The 23,466-nt window shown below is 39.2% G+C and overlaps 1 protein-coding gene across 1 annotated transcript; it reads right to left on the bottom strand.

The window, feature by feature from the left end:
- Positions 1-1,918: 1,918 nt before the first annotated feature.
- LOC135111234 (trissin receptor-like) lies at positions 1,919-19,741 on the bottom strand. The gene is made up of 4 exons (XM_064024395.1): positions 19,597-19,741; positions 4,416-4,575; positions 3,167-3,232; positions 1,919-2,931 (listed from the first exon to the last, which is right to left on the bottom strand). Exons 1-4 carry the CDS (start codon positions 19,716-19,718, stop codon positions 2,014-2,016), a joined length of 1,266 nt encoding a protein of 421 aa, XP_063880465.1. The 5' UTR covers positions 19,719-19,741; the 3' UTR covers positions 1,919-2,013.
- Positions 19,742-23,466: the final 3,725 nt, after the last annotated feature.

The following is a 23,466-nucleotide window of genomic DNA, read 5'->3' as shown; positions in this document are numbered from 1 at the left end:
GTTAGATGAAGTGTTTAGTGCAAAATCTCATATGTAATAAAGAAAGTGTAACCATTGAACAAAGACTCAGTTTTGGAATACCTGGCATGTAAACATAGATGAATGAATTATGATATACACACACATGCACATGCATACATACATTCCAGACAATTAACAAATAGACTATGTATTGTAATAAACGTTTTAACGTCAGAAAGTTGTCATTGTACAAATATATCTTGCATGCACCTCTATGTTCGTGATCCTGTACCCGTAAACTGCGCTTAGATATTGAATAAGATTTAAAAGTCAGCAATATCAAAATTATCTTCGCGATCTCCACGTGTGTTCTCATTTCTATCACTATTCGTCAGCCGTACAACTCATAACAAAACCCGTTTTAATAAACACTTTGAAAGCTAAAAGTTACTCTCAGAGTAAAGATTACTTTCAAAATTGCTCCTAGCTCCTAAAAGGACTCTCAAAGTTGCGAATTTGCTCCTAAAAGTGCTCTCACATTGGGCGAAAGATAAAAGTACCTCAGAGGGGCTTTTACTGAGATAGAAGTGAAGTTTGGTTTGTCAACCTCAGAGGGGCTTTTACAGAGATAGAAGTGAAGTTTAGTTTGTCAACAAAGGCGGAATATACGTACATACATGCATACACATCTGTGTGTGTTTTATATATATATATATATATATATATATATATATATATATATATATATATATATATATATATATATATATATATATATATATATATATATATATATATATATATATATATATATATATATATATATATATATATATATATATATATATATATATATATGAGAGAGAGAGAGAGAGAGAGAGAGAGAGAGAGAGAGAGAGAGAGAGAGAGAGAGAGAGAGAGAGAGAGAGAGAGAGAATGTTCTATGCATATGATATGTATGTATGCATGCTTAATTTACATGGGCAACAATGTCTACCCATACAGTCTTCTTTTGCTTGGAGATCACTCCCAGATCATTTTTTATCCTCTGTTATATGTTTTTCTTTCCTGTGTGAGTTTTATTAGGAGTAACGTTTCATAACTGTACTATTTTCTTCCACTCTTGAACCGGCAGCCGTCCTCTGTATCCATCATGAGAAGTCAAGCGGCATGTTGGCCCGTCAGGGAGGGCGGTCCTTTGTTTACATCCACCAAATTATCGACATGTCCGGAAATGATATATCACTCTTAATAATGCTCAGAAATAGCCTAGAATGACTTAGAAATATTCAAGATTAATTCACAAATATAAACTACTACCAAAAGAGCGACATCTTGTTAGATTTGATTAAAGATAAAGTTGCTACATTTAGAAAAGCCGCTACTTTAGCGGCATTTCTACTCCTAGGACTAACTTTTACTTTGAAAGTAAAGTTGCTTTTAGGAGCAACTTCTAGGAGCAAAGTGGAAGGAATGCTCCTAGGAGTCTTTATTAATACGGGTCCAGGGCACAGATCAATTATTCTCTTACATAGGGTGAGACAGTACATGAATATGAGGAAAATGTGGTATTCGCTCTTTTTTTCCTGCTTTAAGTTATAGTTTCAAGTCAAATTCGCGTCCATACCAGTGTATTATCTTCCAGTTTATCCCTCTCCAGTTTCCGTGAAATTTCTACACAAGGGAGTGTTCCCATCACTTCGTCGCTGTGTGTGTGTGGCAGACTAGACACTCCTGAATGTTGGCCTTTGCTAAACAGACGTACTACAGCCACTTACTTGCACTTCTAGCATTTCATTGGCACTTTCTTTGACACTAAGGAAATCCCACCATAGTCGTTTACAATTACAACAATTCACTGTTTTTCAATGCCGCATAACTTTCGTGACATTATGAAATATTCTAACTAACGCAATGTTTTACGTTTCCGTGCAGATGAAATATCTGTAACAAGACGTGCAGCCCACATACGTACGTACGCATGTGTGAAGTAGCGTAATAATACCGGTAAACTATATAATACTTTGCACTGTGAGGACGACGGGAGGCGACTCACACCAGATGAGTGACCACCTTGTCCCGCCCTATGAGCCTCGCCACCACAGTGGGCCGGGGAGGCCGCGGCCGCCGGGCCTGCCATAGGCGGCAGGTGAGCAGGTCACGAGACGAGGTGCGAAACTTGCGGCTCATGAAGGTGTACAGGATCGGGTTGACGGCGGAGTTGGCGTACATGAGGAGGAAGGTGACGGGGGTGATGATATAGGAGGCATCGGAGTTGTGGTTGTAGCTGGCCCAGTAGTACTGCAGCATCTTGCGGGTGTGGAACGGTAGCGAGCAGGCGGCGAAGCTCACCACGACCACCACCAGCATGTTGATCACATTGCGCCGCGCCCGCAACACCAGGGGCGACGGGTGGAGGTGCATGGAGCGGCACGGCACTCTGGGCGAGGCTCTCCTGATGATGGTGGTGCCGTCGCCTCTGCCTTGGTTGCGAGGAGACAAAGGGATAATGTCTGGGGACGCGTGGTTGATCCTCGACCCTTCGTCTCTCATGGACGCCATGGAGACGTACGTGGACATGATGGACTTGACTGAGCCGCGGGCCACGTGTGACTTCTGGTCTCTACAGTGGCTGCGCGGCGTCCCGTCCCCCTCTATGCCGGGCCCCTCCACGCCGCCGCTGCTGGAGCTGGAGCTGACGGAGGCGGTGTGCTGCGTCTTGAAGGTGGCGTAATCAGCAGCCGCCGCCGCCGCCGTGGAGGAGGGATAAGGAGAGGCGGCGGCGGCAAGTTGACGCCCGGAGCGCCACAGTGTTTGAGCAATGCGAGCATACAGTAGGGACAGCAGGGCGAGAGGCAGCAGGTACAGCAGCGTCAGGCTCACCACGTCCCAGATGCGGGTGTCGAACTGGTCCCGCCTCAGCAAACACATGGCCTCCGTGCCGCCGCCCTCCACCGGGTACTCCTGTACCTGTACACCATATTACAACCATTAATTCTCATATAAAGCATATAATTTGCACTATTACAACCACTTCCTCTTCCCCCCTTCCCTTCCCCATCTCTCTCTCTCTCTCTCTCTCTCTCTCTCTCTCTCTCTCTCTCTCTCTCTCTCTCTCTCTCTCTCTCTCTCTCTCTCTCTCTCTCTCACATACACACACACACACACACACACACACACACACACATTCGCTGAAAAGACCTACCGTGAAGTAGAGAAGGCGAGGACAGGAATACAGAGCAGATACGACCCACACAAGAGCCATCGTTACCTGGAAAGACCAAAGAAATACGCATGAGAAGACCTACAAGTATTATCACTGGCAGGTGGATGGAAGTAAGCGTGCAGCAGGTATGGGAGCTTAACGTTTGAGAATAACGGAGAGAGACTGCAGTTTGTCTTCATCTTTGCGAAATCGATGGGTCGCACTAGTGTCAAAAGTGCCTGTCAGACCACTCCAGGTCTCAGACCACTGATTTGCTCCTATATTGCTAAACTGTGGATGTTTTGACTTACGTTCTATGTCTACTGGTATACCTACCACGTACAAACACCAACAGACAAGCAGGCAGAGAAACAAGCACACACACACACACACACACACACACACGGTGAAGACTAAAGACTGACTACAATTCTCTCTCTCTCTCTCTCTCTCTCTCTCTCTCTCTCTCTCTCTCTCTCTCTCTCTCTCTCTCTCTGTGTGTGTGTGTGTGTGTGCGTGTGTGTGTGATTCTACTTCAAAAAATCAAATATAAAAGTAACAGACGGTCAAAAGACAGATTAGCTTCACTCTCATTGCTGGAAAAATAGTCGAAACAGTTGGAAACGAAATGAGAGGTGTTTCACTTAACTGAGTGCCTGAGATCTGGAGATGGTCACGAGGGAGGAGTAACTGCACTCGAGGGAATAACACAGCGGTGAATTCAGTAAATCTTGAGGTGTGTGTGATTAGTGTGATTACTCACCCGGGAGAATGCTACTTAAGACTCGAGAACTTAAGAATGATTTTTAAAGGACAAGGAGATAAGATTGAAAGAATAAGGAAATAATTTACTTCAAGATTAAATAACTTGAGAGAGTACAGAGATAAAAGTGTATGTAAGAAAGAGTATACTGTTTACTTAAAAGATTGTTAATCTAAATGAAGATTAATGTTTGAAGGTAAAGAAATAAGAAAGTACGGATAAGAATATAGTATTTTTATCTAACACTCGATGTCTTACATCAAGGGTAATTTCCAGAAAAGGATAAAAAGAATGTAAGATCATATACATTAAATCAAGAGGAATGTTTGAGAATAAAGAAGCAAGACTAAAAATATGAATATTATTTACTTAAAGAAAAAAAAGTAATCATAAAAAAGATAAAAACACGTCCAATTAATTTAACAAGCGAGACAGAAAGACGGGAAATGCAAAGGACGGTGCGGGACAGAAAATCTCTAGACTTACAATCATGTTCCTGCGAGTGAGGAGACTCTTGGCCCTGAGGGGCTCTACGATGGCCAGGTACCGTTCGCCGCTTACCACCACGAGGATGATGACGGAGGCCGTGTAGCTCAGCTGGTTCACGAACTGGTACATCAAGCACAGGAACTTGCCAAAATACCAGCTGTTGGTGAAGAGGAGAGACTGTGAGATGGCTGGGTATGGTACGACTGACTGACTGACTCATTAACTGATTGACTATGGTGCTACTACTACTACTACTACTACTACTACTACATGGTGTCAGTCTGCCTCTCAGTTGTAGAGCGGCAGTTATTACTAGTCAACAGCCTCGCGTGTGTTAATTATCCACACGCAAAGAAACAGGGTCTCTCTCTCTCTCTCTCTCTCTCTCTCTCTCTCTCTCTCTCTCTCTCTCTCTCTCTCTCTCTCTCTCTCTCTACTACTACTACTACTACTACTACTACTACTACTACTACTACTACTACTACTACTACTTCTACTTCTATTGCTGCTGGTACTACTACTACTACTACAACTACTACTACTACTACTACTACTACTACTACTACTACTACTATTTTCTCAGTTTCCAATGTCTTATGTCCATTATATTTTCTATTCTCTCTCTCTCTCTCTCTCTCTCTCTCTCTCTCTCTCTCTCTCTCTCTCTCTCTCTCTCTCTCTCTCTCTCTCTCTCTCTCTCTCTCTCTCTCTCTCAGCACTGTATTCGTTTGGGTGTTCCAGGTTTTACTAAGATCTATCCAAAACATGGTGTCAGGCTGCCTCTAGTTGTAGAGCGGCAGGTATTACTAGTCAACAGCCTCGCGTGTGTTAATTATCCACACGCAAAGCAACAGGGTCTTCAGCAAATGGAAACAAGCTGCATGCTGTTGAGAGTGCTTGTCCACTTTAAACTGTGTACGAGTTTAATATACGTATGTAGTCCTTTAATGGGATTTTATTTGATTTTTAATATCGTTTACATTAATTAAATATATTTCCTTTTTAATATTTAGTCTTTCTTCGGGATTTCATTTGAATTTTCATTTGAATTTGAATTTTGATTTTTTGATTTTTTGATTTTTTGATTTTCATTTGAATACTATCCATGAACGTTGCAGGAAATAAAGCTCATTAATAATAATAACAATAATAATAATACAGTAAAATCCCTCTCATCCGGCATTCGAGTGTCCGGCAGCTTCAAGTATCTGGCACATTTTTCCCCGAGCCTTAAAATCAATAAAAAATCAATGTGTACTCATAAAATCGATTAAAATTCCCGCGCGAGGCATACTTTGTCCCCTCGCCACCAGAGCGCACTGCTTCGCGCCACCCGCGGCCCACTGCACTGTGTTTACTCAGTGACTCAGTCCCGCGTGTGCACTGTTTATCGCCTGACACCTTCATCATGCCTAAAGTTGTAGAAAAGAGGAAGCGTGTTGTGCTTACACTTAAGCAGCTGATCAGATCAGCTGCTGATTAAGATCAGCTGATCTTTGTTATGGTAAGATGCGTGAGTGTAGGGTGGTGATTGTGGACATAATTTCACTTCTATTCAAGTATCCGGCAATATTCAAGTATCCGGCATGTCGGCGGTCCCGTTGATGCCGGATAAGAGGGATTTTACTGTAATAATAATAATAATAATAATAATAATAATAATAATAATAATAATAATAATAATAATAATAATAATAATAATCATAATAATAATAATAACAATAATGATAATAATAATAATAATAATAATAATAATAATAATAATAATAATAATAATGATAATAATAATCCCCGAGCGGAGCGAGGGGCTTCTAATTTTGTTACTGCACGTCTCTACAACCCACCGCTCCGCCTGGTCACTGGAGGGTACAACGAGCACCTTTTGGGTGTCCATCGCATATAAAAATTGCGATTTCAGTCTCGGAAACACCTCCCAGTAGATAACTTTTGACGGCGAATCTTTCTTATTTTATAACATTTCTTCATCAGACCCACCGTTTTACCGTATTGCATATTTCGACTTATCAGCATGTGAACGAAACTATCCCCTCATCACTACAGGTCGAGCTCCAGCGCGCAAAATGCTCATAACTCCACATGCGGGACAACCAATTTTAGTTGACACCATCTGACTCAGCAGTGACTGTAGAATCAAGATGTATTGTAAAAACTTGACAAAACAAAAAAGAAAATGAGTTGAACTGTGAAGATGTTATCAAAATGTTTATAACATGTTTTACTTATGCTTGCTATTTTCAGCAGTTAATCAATAAATGCTGAAATACATTATTGCATTAAGTAGAAAAACTCGTGAATATGATAGTGCGATCAGAATGTAGATAAAACCTCCGCATATTGAAAACACAGTCACTTATAGCAACATGTCACTCGTCGCAGCCATCACGGCGGAGCGATACTTGGGGCGCGTTCCAAAGAGGGTTACGTTAGCTTACGTAAGCTAATGGAAAAAAGTTTTTTGGGGGGTGATGACGTTACTGATGGCTAACGGAGGCTCATGGACCCAAGAGTACGCCTCACCGTGCGAAGGGGGTTAATCCTGATAAACAAACATAATCCTTGACTTTCACAGGACTCTGTGGCCCCTCTTCTCTCTCCTGTTTAAAACCTCATTTCTTCTATGAATAATGTCCACATCGTCTAGTACAGGGTCGTCAGCGAGCTCTTCTGCTAAGAGCGCTGTGGACAGCCATTTTTATTAGCTCCAGCTGATCAACTGTCCAAAATGAAGAGGGAAGGGGAGGGGGTGTTGCGCTGGTAGGGAGAAACTTCCCGTGGAACGCACCCTTAGCGTGATGGTTGGTGGTATGGGAGGGTCCTGAGTAGAAGGGACGGGGCAGCAGCGACACAGCAGGAACGTTCCAGAATTATATATATATATATATATATATATATATATATATATATATATATATATATATATATATATATATATATATATATATATATAGATAGATAGATAGATAGATAGATAGATAGATAGATAGATAGATAGATAGATAGATATAGATAGATAGACAGATAGATATATATGTATTTATGGGTAGGCTGGGAGTGAAAGACTGTTAGGCAAAATTCGTCTCACAGTACCTCAGCTTTCATGAATTAATTCCATTCAAACTTGTAATAAAGATTTGTTGAAGAGAAGTGTATTAGAACAGCTTCCATTATATGAAACACCTTTGCTTTTCTGAAGAAAGTTACATATTTTCATTATACAATTCTTTTTGTGGGCTTTTATTCGTGTAAGTATGATGCAATATTACAGAATGCAAAAACTTTAGCTTGCCAAGAACAACAACAATAGGAACGGCGGGTTCCGTATGAGCCGATCTGCGACGCGTCTAAAAATTAGAATTCCCCAGCCGCTGGGGAAAGCCCTTTAAGTTGCTCCGCAGCTTAACGCACTTATTGCCTGGTTATTATTATTATTATTAGTAATATTATTATTATCATTATTATTATTATTATTATTATTATTATTATTATTATTATTATTGTAGGCTGATGGTGGAGGAGGAGGAGGAGGAGGGCGTGCACTGTGGCGTGAGATGTGGGAAAGCCGGAGAGGCTTAGCGAGGTGGGTGCTTCAATTATCTGGAAACAAAGTTGGTCTGTGAGGGACACGAGGCAGAAAATTACTGCTTCGAGCCCTGTCTGTTTATCTATCGGTGTATCTGTCTGGCCGTCCTGCCTGTCTGTCTGTCAGTCTGGCCATCTTTCCATAACTGCTGACCATAATAAATAAGTGCAAAAGGGAACAGTGAGTAGATTCCTTCACATATAATGCTGGTAATAAACCTGATGTTCAATCTTAAAGTACTTTATCCCATATTAAAGCCTACCCATATTACTTTTGATTCTTTCTTTATTAACTTAATGTTAATACAGAGGCAGCACCGTACTATCACCATCACCAATACCACTACAACCATCACTGTTATTTTTAGGGAGTCTGCGGTGAAAGAAAACGGGACACTAGTGAGAAAAGAGAATGGGAATGTAAAAGAAAAGGGAACGAGAGAGAGAGAGAGAGAGAGAGAGAGAGAGAGAGAGAGAGAGAGAGAGAGAGAGAGAGAGAGAGAGAGAGAGAGGGGGGGGGAGAGGGTAAAAAAAAAATAATAAGCCACTGTAGCAACTGTAGCACGTAAAATATAAAAGTAACATCGTCTCTCGGTGTTGTATGGCTAATTCAATATACTTTCATGTGTAGACAGTGACTAATCAAAAATCATTCTATGTATCAAACAACAGAATTTTGAAGAAAGCAGAAATTTCACTCTTACTCCAGCAAGTGCGACTTTCTCGGCGGCCAGAGAATGGATTTCAGTGTCACCCGCTAATGATGCTTGGGGTCGATGTGGCCAATACTTCCAGCAGCGAGATTAATGGCGTGAAATTCCAAGGAGAGTGGACACATCTTGGGCCAAAGTGGTGGTAGTGGTGGTAGTAGTGGTGGTGGTAATGGTGGTGGTAGAAGTAGTATATAGTAGGTGGAAAATGTGAAAACTCAAGATTTCAATAAGATTTAACAGAAAGAATACAGCTAGTGAGACGATTGCGTGGCAGGACAGCGGAATAAGAACAGGCTGCGTAGCTGAGGCGAGGAGGGATACAATAAGAAAGGTTACCTGTTCGTAAGGTGACAACTAACTGATAGCAGAGATCAAACAAAAGTTACAAGATCTTTGCTTATATTGCGACCATTACTCCCACCAACACCACCACTGTTATCATACCATCACTCTTTAAAATTTAAAATAAAAGGAACTGCAGTAAATGGAAGTTCTCTCTGTGGTGGTTATTCACGAGTGTTTATTTCACCACTGGAATGATTGGCAGCGTATCTGAGCATGTCAGTGGCATTGAAGAGCTTGTCTTGACAGTGGGAACGCTGATGTTGCATGGAGGTAGGCAGCACTAATGAAATCAAGCTAATAAGTAACATTTGGCATATAATAAATAATTCGGGAAATTAGGAAACTTAGTACTCTGTATCCGGAATGGTAAAGTTTAAACAATGGGATTTTACAGGTTTCAAGTACATTTTTTCCCCTCATAAATCATATACCACGTACAAAACCTACCACTGGTGAGAAACTGGGAGAAGAGGACAGGTGGAAGCGACGTGTAAACTATTATGGGCTTCTGCCACTTTATTTAGGACTAGACCTGTTTTTCCGCTTATAAGTTTTGATGGCTACAGCTTTCCTCGCCATTCAGCACTACGCTACACTGGTACACGGGAAAGAACGAGTGTATGTATACTTTCATTTCCCACTTGTGTTGTGCTGCAATGGTGCCGCTGAATCAGAATATGTATTCTTAAATAACTTGGAAACCTTTAGCAGACTCTGGTGGACAATATTGTGCACTTCAAGAGTGTTTTCACGATTCTAGTGGAAATTAATAGGATTCTACATCACATTTACGAGAAAACACCCATAAAATCCCGATTAACCATCTGTAGCCTCTTAAAAATATTCTTTATGAGAGAAGACAGTGTTTAAGCATACGGGTTAAACCTCAAGTTGAAGACCTTTTACACCGTAGTCTATCATGACATACTTTACGTTGCTGCGGAGATGTTTGAAGAAGTCCTAGGTCAGCAAAGGGACAGAATTCAATTCCTTTGCGCACGAAAGTTAGTGTACACGTCGTGTGCCTAAATGTGTAAGCAGTTTATATTTACGTATAGAATATCATACTAAAAACGTATAAGCAGCAAAGATGAAGAGGAAGTAAAAAAAAAAACTTCATCTCCTCTACAGACACAAATTAGTGACCACATCAAATCGAGAACGAAAACGAGTAAACGGTTCATAATTACGTATACGACATGCTGCTGAAACCAAAGCAAGGTAAACTGCGATATTATTTAGCAGGACTTCAAAGAGGTGGCATAATAACAAGACCCACGGACAAACAGACAAACGCCCACTTCTCCCAGCACTCGGCAGTGGCAACACGGCACCACCTCACGTGTGCTAACCTCAAATAATTTCCACTGAACAGAATACAACTTGATCATCATAACATTAAATTAAGCGATATGTCAGAAGCTCCGGAGAGAGAGAGAGAGAGAGAGAGAGAGAGAGAGAGAGAGAGAGAGAGAGAGAGAGAGAGAGAGAGAGAGAGAGAGAGAGAGAGAGAGAGAGAGAGAACTGGATGTGATATTGCGCCGGAATTAATTTAAGTAAAAGCCGAGGTCAAACTGTTACTTGCATTGGCAGACTGAGTGAGTGAGTGAGTACGGGAGGGAGGGAGGAACAACTAGCCCAGCCCAGCCCAACCCGTCGCTGTGAATGAGATAATTGTTAATGTTTTCAAACGTCTCGTGTGTCTAACGTAATTAAGCTGGCTCAGTTTTCATTGCTCAGTCAGGAGTGGGTGAGTTTCTCTCTCCATCACACGTGTTTCGGACGCGTACACACCCACTGATAAATCCGTCAGCTCCCCGCCCACGCGAGTGCCACCGTTCAGCCTAATTATAATTATGTATACGTCAGGGCAGCTGCGGGAGAGCGGTGGGAGGCGGGGGGGGACCTTACAATAACATGGGTGGGCGGAATGGGTGGCTGGCTGACAGTGCCCATGCTCAGCCCAGCCACACGTCCAGGGATAAAGAAAAAAAAAAAAGGTTTCCCATTCGTACTTTTCATGTTCGTTTTAAGAATAAGCCATCAATAGAAATACCTTAAAAATGGGATTTTTTTTTCTTTTTTAGGGGACGGTGTCGGGAGAGATCTGGACACACACACACACACACACACACACACAAACACACACACCCTACGTAAGCCCAACTGCAAGCGAACAATTCATATTGAATTACACGGATTAATTATTCATTAATATATCTAATTTTTAAAAGTCAGTGCATCCCTAGATATCTACTGTTTTAAAGGTGGGGCAGGTGTCGTGTGATGAAACAAATGGGCCGTAAGGACAGGTAACAATTTAATGTGAATCAAATCACACGTAAATCGCACCGAAACATATCGATATTTTTTCACTTTTCGCTGCGGGTGCTGGATATATTCATAGATAATAAATTCCAATATTTCCAAGGCAAGTTATAACATCAAAAACTTCAGCTGATAAAAGCCAATAAATAATGAGTCCCGCTCTGTATGAATTGTCATAATACAATATAAAGGGTAGCACAGACACCCTCCAATGAAATGGTCCTGCGTGCAATCCACAACACATATTTCTAATGTATTTTTAAGCGTATTGTGGTGTAACGGATAGCACAACGAACTGACTATAAGTATAAATTCCAGTGTTCGAATCCCGAGCAGTGTCTGCTTTTCTGGTGAGACTGATCGACGGTGTGGTATTCTGATGAGGTGAAGTAATCTTCGAAGCCTCCTTCTTTATGAAGAATATATAGAACAGCGACTAACAAGACTCCTTCGTTCCAACAACATCACAAATATGGAAAGATGCTTGTTTGTCTGTGTGTTTCCTCGTGTGTACCTGTGTTGTATTGCTTCATCTCAAGAAAACAACATTATGCATCCTGTTGAGTGTTGGATTTTACTCTAGTCATTCTAAACGTGAACTTGAGAATTTTGAAATTATATTTATATAGCGACCTGATCACACACAGAAAAGTTACCGTTACCCGAGACAAGATTATAAAATTTTCTTTGTGAAAAAGAAGAATGAGAAGAATTATGTTCATGCTTTCAAACGTTTGGGGGGATCTTACCTCGACATCTTTGAAGAGAATGGTAGTGGGAGTTAATGGCGTGTGCTAAATACTAGTCGTGAAGTAATGATAGAAGATATTGATCTGAATGGTGAAACGCTGATTAGCCTGGTACAAGACAGGCTTGTTCTCTGTGACAAAAAAAACCTAGAGGCCTATCGGTAACCATTGCTGCGTGGAGGGAAATGTGGAACCACATGAATCCAGATTTTGAGTCACTGAATAATGAAAACACAAAAAAAAACAAAATATGATGACTTTTCCCAAGCCAACGTTTTTTTTCTTTTTAAATATAAGTAATACAGACATAGTAAGTGGTCCTGTGTGTTGAGAGGATGGAAGCAACTGGCGGGAGGGACGGCACATGACCGTGTCTTCGTACACACAACGGCGCGCCCTGTGGAATGCAAGGAGCTGTGCTGTGGGGGAGCGGACAGTGAAAAGTTGGTAAGTGTGAAAAGGGCTTTATCTGTCATTGGAATCGTAAAAATATACTTTAAAAAAGTGTAACTTTAACTAGAGTAATTTAAATGTAGAAATCAGGTTAATCTGTCAGGAGGAGACAGTAAGCACCTGCCAAAACGATAATTACTCCCAGTGAGGTCTAAAGCACGGTATCAGGGGGTGATAGATAGCGAGGTAGATCACAAAAGGTACTTGAGCCTTCCATTACCAGAATTTCATGCGCTTTATATTTCTGCCCAGAACCATGCCAAGTCTGTTCTCCAACTATCCAAAACTCCTTCATTAATAGAAAGTGTCACAATCTTTCGAGATCTAACTCTCCTCGTGACTTCTGGCATCCAGCCAGAAACATCTCCAATAACTTTACTTCTTCTTCTTTCACTCCTTTATTTCAATCAGATGGCATCACTGCTATCTATCTCTAAATCTGAGCTCTTCGCTCAAACCTTTGTTAAAAATTCTACCTTGGACGATTCAGGGATTGTTCCTCCCTCTACTCCACCCTCTGACTACTTCATGCTACCTATTAAAATTTTTCGCAATGATGTTTTACCATGCCCTCGCTGGCCTAAACCCTCAGAAGGCTTATGGACCTGATGGGGTCCCTCCTATTGTCCTCCGAAACTGTGCCTCCGTGCTTGTACCTTGTCTAGTCAAACTCTTTCAACTTTGTCTGTCAACATCTACCTTTCCTTCTTGCTGGAAGTTTACCTACATTCAGCCTGTTCCTAAAAAAGGGTGACCGTTCTAATCCCTCAATCTACCGCCCTATTGCTTTAATTTCCTGCCTATCTAAAGTTTTTTAATCTATCCTCAACAGGAAGATTCTTAAACATCTATAACTTCAGAACCTTCTGTCTGATCGACAGTATGGGTTCCGTCAAGGCCGCTCCACTGGTGATCTTCTGGCTTTCCTTACCTGAGTCTTGGTCATCCTCTTTTAGAGATATTGATGAAACTAGCTTTTGCCTTAGGCATATCAAAAGATTTTGATAGAGTCTTGCACAAAGCCTTGTTTTCCAAACTACCCTCCTACGTCTTCTATCCTTCTCTCTTTAACTTCATCTCAAGTTTTCTTTCTGAAAGTTCTATTGCTGCTGTGGTAGACGGTCACTGTTTTTCTCCTAAATTTATTAACAGTGGTGTTCCTCAGGGTTCTGTCCTGTCACCCACTCTCTTCCTATTATTCATCAATGATCTAAACCAAACTTCTTTTCCTACCCACTCCTACGCCGATGATACCACCATGCTATTTTTCCACGTCTTTTCATAGGCGTACAACCCATCAGGAAGTAAACATTTCACGCAGGGAAGCCACAGAAAGCCTGATTTCTGATCTCTCTAAAATTTCTGATTGGGGCAGAGCAAACTTAGTATTGTTCAATGCCTGAAAAACTCAATTCGCCATCTATCAACTCGACACAATCTTCCAGACAACTATCCCTTCTTCAGTGACACTCAACTGCCCCCCTCTTTTACACTGAACATCCTCGATCTATCCTTTACTTATAATCTAAATTGGAAATTTCACATCTCTCTAGCTTAAATAGTTTCTATGAAGTTAGGCGTTCTGAGACGTCTTCGCCAGTTTTTTCTCACCCTTCCAGCTGCTAACTCTGCACAGGGGCCTTATCAATCCATGTATGGAATATGGTTCACATGTATGAATAGGTTCCATTCATACCACTCTTGGAGAGAGTAGAATCAAAACCTTTTCATCTTATCAATTCATCTCCTCTAACTGACAGTCTTCAGCCTCTTTCTCATCGCCGCACTGTTGCATCTCTTGCTATCTTCTACCGTTATTTTCATGCTAACTGTTCTTCTGATCTAGATAACTGCATGCCTCCACTCCTCCCACGGCCTCGCTGCACAAGACTTTCTTCTTTTTCTCACCCTATTATGTCCACCTCCCTAATGCAAGAATTAACCAGTATTCTCAATCACCCATCCCTTTCTCTGGTAAATTCTGGAACTCCTTGCCTGCTTCTGTATTTTTCTTCCTATAACTTGAACTCTTTCAAAAGGAAGGTTTCAAGACATTTATCCTGTAATTTCTGACTACCGTTTTCAACTCTATTCGGGGACTGGCACCTCGCTGGGCATTTTTTTTTTTTTTTTAGTTTTGTTGGCCTAAGCCGGTGTCCCTCCTAAATAAAAAATCTTTCAAATTTTTTAATATAAAAAATCTATTTTATATTTTTCTATGTTAAGTTTCATTCTACCTAAACTGAAAATTACTATCATTTTTTTTCTTTTTTAGATTTTTTTTATTTATCTTATATTTATTAATTTTTCCTATCCCAAATAAATATTAATAATAAAAATAACACCATGTTTTTTTTCTTTTTGCCAAATCTTCTTACTTTGTTTTTTCATTTATTTTTATTCTTTTTACGTTCTTTTCTTTGCTAAAATAAATAAATAAAATCAAACTCCCAAGTATTTTCGGTCATCATCACACACTTTTATTATTTAACTCCTCCCTTTGATTTGATTTTTTTACAATATATTTTCATAACATCATCATCATCCTCATAATAATAACAATAATAATAATAATAATAATAGCTCCTAAATAATAATACTTGATAATATATATATATATATATATATATATATATATATATATATATATATATATATATATATATATATATATATATATATATATATATATATATATATATATATATATATATATATATATATATATATATATATATATTCCAATTAATTAATTATTGTTATATTTATTGTTAGTATTTACAATAGACCGACCGATGCCATTTTCAAAAAGAGAAAAGAAAGAAAAAACTCAATTTCTTTTTAACGACCAAGGAATATATATATATATATATATATATATATATATATATATATATATATATATATATATATATATATATATATATATATATATATATATATATATATATATATATATATATACTACCTAATTAGATTTTTTCTCGTCTTGCTCGTTCTCCTTCTCTTCCTCTACTGCTAAGACTAGTATTACTATTACTAACATTCCACTAATGTTTCCAGTTATGTTCCATTACATTTCATCTAATGCTCTACCTTAGCTCACATCCGTAAGAGAACATGATAAAGTAGAACCACTCTTCGAGACAGATGCAGAGAGAGAGAGAGAGAGAGAGAGAGAGAGAGAGAGAGAGAGAGAGAGAGAGAGAGAGAGAGAGAGAGAGAGAGAGAGAGAGAGAGAGAGATCGCTAATCACTCAAAGTTATGTGTACAACTAATGACAAAAAGGAAATAATCTTTTTTACCACTACAATACATAATTATACTAATCATACATACGTAGAATCGATGTGGTTATTAAGATATACAGCGAAAGAAAATCAGGTATACGTTTATCAATAAGTGATCAGAGCTGGTATAGTAAAACCTAAATTTCAATCTTTACCACTCTAATAACTGGAAATATAAAGTCTCGGCTGCGTTAGTGCATAGAATGTCAAACACGATGATCTATTAAAGGATTATGCAGCGCATCACATTAGGGTCGATGATAAAGGTACATATTTCTAGGCTAATACTTCTAAGAATTATTATAGACATTAGAAGTAACGGAAGTGGCATAATTCATGTAATTCATCTCCCACTAACTAAAATTTCTCCATAATTCTTGGATGTATAGCAGAAGAACTAGGGTTAAGAATAAGGTAATATTTAAAGGCTAATACTTTACTGGTTATTATGATATCTTTGGAAGTAAAGGAAATGGTATAGTTTCTCTTTCAGAGACTACTATTTCTCTGTAATTTTTTGGAAATAAAGAACTGATATGTAGAGTATGGAAAACGTAACTAATAGAGCAACGCACTTTATTAAATCAAATAACGTAACCTTATCACAAAATCTCGTACGTAAAGGCAGAAGACACTAAGAATTATTATAGACATGAAATCCAGAGAAACGGAAGAACAAAAGCAAAGTATAAAAAAGAGAACAAAAGAAAACATTTGATGGATGTTTTTAATAGAGTCTGTCTAAGCAATCTGAAAGGAAATGCATTTTATTTTCTCATAATCGCAGCGTGACCCGTGACCTTAATCATCGTTTTTTTTTGCTCCCAGTGGTGCATAAAAGGCCCCATACACGCTCAAGCGGACTCTCCGGCCGCCTGAACAGCCGGCCTCACAGGCTAGCCTGTGTCACTCACATACCATTCAGTCCTGCCTCAAGGCAATGCTCATTTCTAGCGGGACACCGCGGAGTGTCTTCCATGGATACGGAAGAGTTAGACCTACTTGCGACTGCAGCTGTTGCAGTGACCTACAAGTTATTACAGAACATCAAGAAGAGGAGAAAGAGTAACTTCTTTCTATAATAATGAAAAAAATGTAACTTCTTTCCATATTTGATGAAGACGTGAACTGCTTCTGAGCATGGAGGGCTGACATTCTGCCACATACTGCCTAATTTAAATGTAATGATATTTCAAGTTTATTATCCTTACAAATCTGCAGCTAAATATTCTGATGTGTCGCCATAATTTCCGTTTTCTATGACAATATATATATATATATATATATATATATATATATATATATATATATATATATATATATATATATATATATATATATATATATATATATATATATATATATATATATATTTTTTTTTTTTTTTTTTTTTCCATAAAAAAAAAAAAAAATTCCTTTCTCTATCAAACCTCAAAAGCTGGAAGTTTTGTGTGCGGCAGACATATTCACGGTAAGCTGCCGTGTGCTGTACTGAGAGATATGGCCTCAAGGCCGCCTCGTGTGCCCATACACCCTCAAACAGGCCTGACCGGACGCTGGCCGGACGGAGCCATCCTGTCAGCTTACAAGTTCGTGAGGCGGCCTCTCCGGCGGCCTGCTGGCGGCCTGCGTAGGCCGCCACAACGTCTCATACACACTTAATTTTGCCTGGACAAAACACATCATTCATGAGAGCAAAGGTTAGGTTAGAACAGTGGTTCTCAGTCTTTTTCTCTCCGTTCCCCCTTCATGAATTCTCAACATTTGTGTGGCTCCCCTTCATTTTTCTCCTAAATCCCACTCCGACAAAAAAAAAAAAAAAAAAATAAATAAATAAATAAATAAAAAAAATAAATAAATAAACCAAATAAATAAAATAAAATAAATAAATAAATAAAATAAATAAATAGAATAAATAAATAAGTAAATAAAATAATAATAATAAATAAATAAAATAAAATAAAACAAGTAAATAAGTAGATAAATAAATAAATAAATAAATAAACAAAATAAATAAAATAAAATAATAATGATAAAAAATGAATAAGTAAATGAAATAAATAAATAAATAAATAAATAAAATTGAATAATGATGATAAAAATATGTAAATAAATTAAATAGATAAATTAAAATAACAATTGAATGTTGATGAGAACACCCTTGCTTTAATACAAAGTTGACAGTCATTATTATCTTGTATTTGATGGATTTCTGTGATATGCTTAATTTACAACACTAGACTACAAAAGACTAGCGGACACAAGCAAACTTGACTTTGGTTGGGAAAAAGTTAAGTTATTAACCTCTCCATATTTGTAATTTATAACAGCCCGTCATGGCCTCCCCTAAATTCTCGCCATGGCCCCAAGTTGAGAACCGCTGCTAGACTGATCCGCGCCCCATGGCACCAGGATCCGTAATTAGAAACGCTTTGCTCTCTCACGACGACTATTTTCTACGGCCACGGAAATTATTAACCAGATTCTCCGGAGTGTTCCTCTTATTAATAATATAGAAATCTTGATAGTCTGCCACTAGAACCATAAAAAAAAACACTATTGAAAACCCGTGGAACTTCAACTAAAGCCTTTTGAATGAAGTGGAAGTGCAGTACAGGAGCGTTTCAGAATTATGGATCCAGATGCGATAGCCTAGTAATTATTTGGAGCCTAGATAGGATTCATAAACCACTCACTTCCTCCCCTCTCTCTCTCTCTCTCTCTCTCTCTCTCTCTCTCTCTCTCTCTCTCTCTCTCTCTCTCTCTCTCTCTCTCTCTCTCTCTCTGGCTTACTTGCATGAGACTAGGCATTGACTTGTATTACAGTGGAGGAAAATGTCTAATACGCGAAGTCTGCAGGGAAAATATGTTCAAATATGACTGATTTCAACTGAGCAGTGTAGAGTGTGAGGGCGGTGAGGCTTGTTCTTTCTCTCTTAAATGTCCTGAGCTACGATGATGCGATGGAATACTAGCGAGTGTAATTGTACATATGAATGCTCCTTCTTTCTCTCTTCATCTTTAGAGGCAATAATATGACGGAGTGCTTGCAAATCTATGTATTAATGTATATACAGTAAATATACGCCTTGTATTGAATATATCCTTCACATGGGAGACGTTGACGTGGTGTGAGAGATGTATTTCAATGGGACAGTAATCTTTAACTGGATAGACATCATCCCCAGAAAGAGCGAATGTTTCATCCCGATTCAACCTGTTATCGTATTTTTTTTTTTTTTTTGTTTAGCAATCGTGAGTACAAAGGCCACAAATCTTTATAATTGTTACAGTCACAACTTCTAATGCACTATTATGTTCCCTCCGTCAGCATTCGATCCCAATTCTGACAAAGGCCTCCCATGGCTCAAGATTTAATATGGGTTCAGATAATTCTCTCTGTGTTTCTATGGATGGCCCAAGGAAGGTATTACATTTACGATTACTGACATAACCTGGTCGTGTTTGCATGGCTTCTCATGGCTAATGGCTTATCCCGTCTTTAGATCAACTCAGTGTTTCTAAGAATGGGCCAAATAGGATATTACATTTACGATTAATGGCATTATCTGCCCGTGTTTGTCTCTCTACCTCATACTCACATACATGAAATTACTTGTAGTCTATCGTTTACATATCGTATACATACTGGATCTATCTTAAATCACGTAAGACTGGATGAAGAGGGTGTTGTACTTACTCCTGAATGACGTACATGGCGAAGTTCTGGTAAATGCAGAAGACAGCCACGCACAGGTCAGCCACCGCCAGGTTAGTGAGGAAGAAGTTGGTGTGGCTCCTCATCCTCCTGTGCAGCACCATCACCAGCACCACCAATAGGTTGCCTGGGGAACACCACCAAGGCAGGGGTTAGTGGCGGACAAAACTTTCTCTCTCTCTCTCTCTCTCTCTCTCTCTCTCTCTCTCTCTCTCTCTCTCTCTCTCTCTCTCTCTCTCTCTCTCTCTCTCTTTCTATATATATATATATATATATATATATATATATATATATATATATATATATATATATATATATATATATATATATATATATATATATATATATATATATATATATATATATATATATATATACACACACATTTTTGTAAACACCATTATATAAATAAGTAGGCATATATCAGTTTAAATTACGATTTTTTCTTTTCCCCGCCCAACTTTTCATCAACTTGAGGAAAAGATGAGGAGCTCCGTGTAGGATTTTCTAGGGCTAATCTTGGTCACTGAGCAAGCTGTGATGGTTGTGTGGCCGAGGTGTGGGTTCCGCTACTCTGGGACTCCACGTCTCCTCGCCAGTAACATTATGAACCTTAGCGAACTTTTTTTTTTTTTTTTTTAACACATTACGTGGAGGAAATTCCATTTCCTGCCGCTTTCACTCCTTTGTGCAGCATGTGCGGGACTGAGGCCAGGAGAGAATATTTTAAGTCAAAAGTGAATAGTATCATAAATTGTACATCTAGATTCTGGGAGGGCCACTAGATTCTAGTGATTCACGCAGGACGGTGATGGCTTTTTTTTCCGTTTTCAATGGCATACGTTTCCATAAAGCTTAATCATATATTTCGCATTCAGTAAAAAGAGAAATAAAGAAAGTAAAACAAGTAGCAACAGACATTTTGATCCCTTCTGGGCTGTTTGATGATAAAGAGAATAGAAGTTTAAATAGGACAGGTTGCCACGGCAGATAGACTGGGTAAGCAGGGTCTGATTCCCCCCACCATGGCTACAAGGGACCGCTCAGGTACCTCACTGAATTTTCCCATCACGTACAATCCTTCTGTTTTTAGTGAGGGAGGAGGAAGAGGGTGAGGAAAGGAGAGGTAGTAGTAGTAGTAGTAGTAGTAGATGAAAGAGGAAATGGGAAGAGAAGGAGGAAGAGGATTTTATATATATATATATATATATATATATATATATATATATATATATATATATATATATATATATATATATATATATATATATATATATATATATATATATATATATATACCAGATCTACATGCACACAACACTGGTGTAGTCGCACATGTGCCGTGAATCCCAGTGTAACACTAATTTAGGAAAGCGATACTATTTGAGGCCACCGCGAGAATTATTCTCACTAAATGGCTCCCTCATTCATAACGATGTATTTTCTTACTTCATATTAATTCATAAGTTTCAATCCTAGAGAGAAAAAAAAAAAAACTTAAGTACACTCCCTCCTAAAAATGATTGGTGCATGGTATGATCGACAATTTCGAATTGACTGTAGTTTTGTATTTAGAGTACGTAACTTGCCTACTCACAAACGTGTATTTTCTAGCTTCATATCAGTTCTGAAATACCAAGCCTAAAATAAAATATATTTGAAATCAAATGACTGTCTGAGAGCGGGATTTCCCTGCTCATTGCCGCGTGCACAGTGTTGTTTGAACTAAGTTACCCAAGGTTTTGCGCATACGCATAATGTATCCATGCACTGACGAGGCCTTCTGACATTTTTACACGCCCGTAACCTCCTCTGAGGAAGAAAATCTGCCATTATTACTGTATTTAGGATTAGGACAAGAATTTCTTCTTATTGGTCTTACTGAATAATTTGCCAATTCACAGAAATGGATTACTCAGCTTCATGCAATTATCCACACTACTGACTACACTGGTTTCACTCACTAAATGAAGACAACACTAACAAACAGGAAGCATCTGGACATGAAAAATATGTTTCTTTCATTCAAATTATCCCATTATTTCTAAAGGTAATGATAAGGACAAAAGACCCCTATATTAGAAGTCCTCAAGCCACGAAACTTTAAATAAGATCTCTGTAACTTCGCTCCGTGACGTAATGAATGGAGCAGTCCTCAACTAATGACATCACCAACACCGGCTCTGGACGAAAAAGATTGGTAAAGTCAACTCCAATACTTCGACACAGTAGCTTGGAAGGAAATGTACCGGTCGATATCATTAAATAAATACATGAGACATGATTTATTTACTGGAAGGGTGCTCCAGTGAAGACGTCACACACACACACACACACACACAACACACACACACACACACAAACACACACACACACACACACAAACACACACACACACACACACACACACACACACACACACACACACACACACACACACACACACACACACACACATAGGCCAGGACCCAGGGGCGAGATAAAGTACAAAACGCCATTAGATGATTGGCAGAAAGATATCTTTTACGTCATAAATGGAACGGTGCTCCTGTGATGACGTCATAAACACACACACACACACACACACACACACACACACACACACACACACACACACACACACACACACACACACACACACACCAAGGACGCGTGACCATTGCCATTAGAGGATTGGAGGAAAGATATTGTTACGTCATCAGAGGAACGCTGCTCTAACGGTGACATATTGATGTGTATTTTTGCTCACTGGAAGTGTATTTTGTTCTGTTTGTTGTTTCTTGTTTGTTTATTTTAGACAATTTATTTTGCTTTTTCAGCATATGGAAGAGGATGACAGTTTCCAATCAAAGAGCATGGCGCTTTCCACAGTTCACACAGCACTACTAAATATTATTTCAGCTCCACCCGAGTATCCAGTAGTGATAAGCTCGGCTCGCTGCTGATGGGAAAGTCAGGGAGTGATGAGGCTCAGTCCCTTACATTACTCAAGGATGGTCCAGTCCCTTGTGGAAAGAACGTTTTCCACAACAAGGTCTCCAGACGCTGTGTATCAGTGCGGCAGGAAGCTCATCATAGACACATCCGGCGCTCATCACGGCTGGTCGCGGTGCCAAATGAGGACTGCGAGGAAGAGGAAACAGCATCATTACCCTTAACGCTGCTCTGGGCGGAAGAACAGATTAAACGAAATAGCTAGAGAAAGAAGGAAACGTTGTCGCCTGTCTGTTTGTCAGTCCCTCCGTTTGTCTGCCCCTCCTTTCTCTTTGTCTGTGTATATCTCACTGCATACCAACAACAGGTAAGAGCTTTGTGTCCTCTCTTCACTTCCATCAAACAATATCCTGGACCTCATCTGTGCGGACGTCCGCCATACAGAGAACATGGTTGATACCAGAGAAAGCCTCACTTGCTCAGCTGCAGAGGATCCGTGTCAAAAGCTGCGAGACACTGGCTAGCAGTTCTGATGTCGCAGAGAGTATGTATAGTATTTGCGCTACACGGAGGAAGCTAGAGTTTCAGCTTCCATGTGCTACAATGACCAAAATTTGAATATGAAATTGGTATGTAGATGTTGTTAACAACGGAGTTTTCATTATTTCCTTTTCTTAGTCTATACCTACAGGAGTCTACAGCGCGAGAAGAAATTAAAGTACAAATGGTAGTAGTGGTATAATTATGTTCTTGGATGACTAATGATCTGTTGGGCGAAAATCGTGTAATTTTAAAATATTGTCAACAAATGGGAATTTCGGGCAATCTGTGGCCATAGTGTCATCAAGACATTTCAGTAAACAAAAATACTGAAGAAGAATATAATAATGGTATATATTATGACTTGTTATATCAGAA

This window comes from Scylla paramamosain, chromosome 2, assembly GCF_035594125.1.
Source record: "Scylla paramamosain isolate STU-SP2022 chromosome 2, ASM3559412v1, whole genome shotgun sequence".
In the NCBI taxonomy this organism is placed as follows: Eukaryota; Metazoa; Arthropoda; class Malacostraca; order Decapoda; family Portunidae; genus Scylla; species Scylla paramamosain.
The sequence above is the reverse complement of the archived record's forward strand: the minus strand, read 5'-3'. Positions and strand labels throughout refer to the sequence as shown.

Bases quoted from the DNA above. Each gene is read 5' to 3' on its own strand.
- LOC135111234 (XM_064024395.1), bottom strand. From the start codon at position 19,718: ATGGTGCTGCACAGGAGGATGAGGAGCCACACCAACTTCTTCCTCACT. The intron at 3,233-4,415 runs GTAAGTCTAGAG...TGGTCTTTCCAG, and splicing joins TCACTCGCAGGAACATGATT to GTAACGATGGCTCTTGTGTG. The intron at 2,932-3,166 runs GTAGGTCTTTTC...TATGGTGTACAG, and splicing joins CTCGCCTTCTCTACTTCACG to GTACAGGAGTACCCGGTGGA.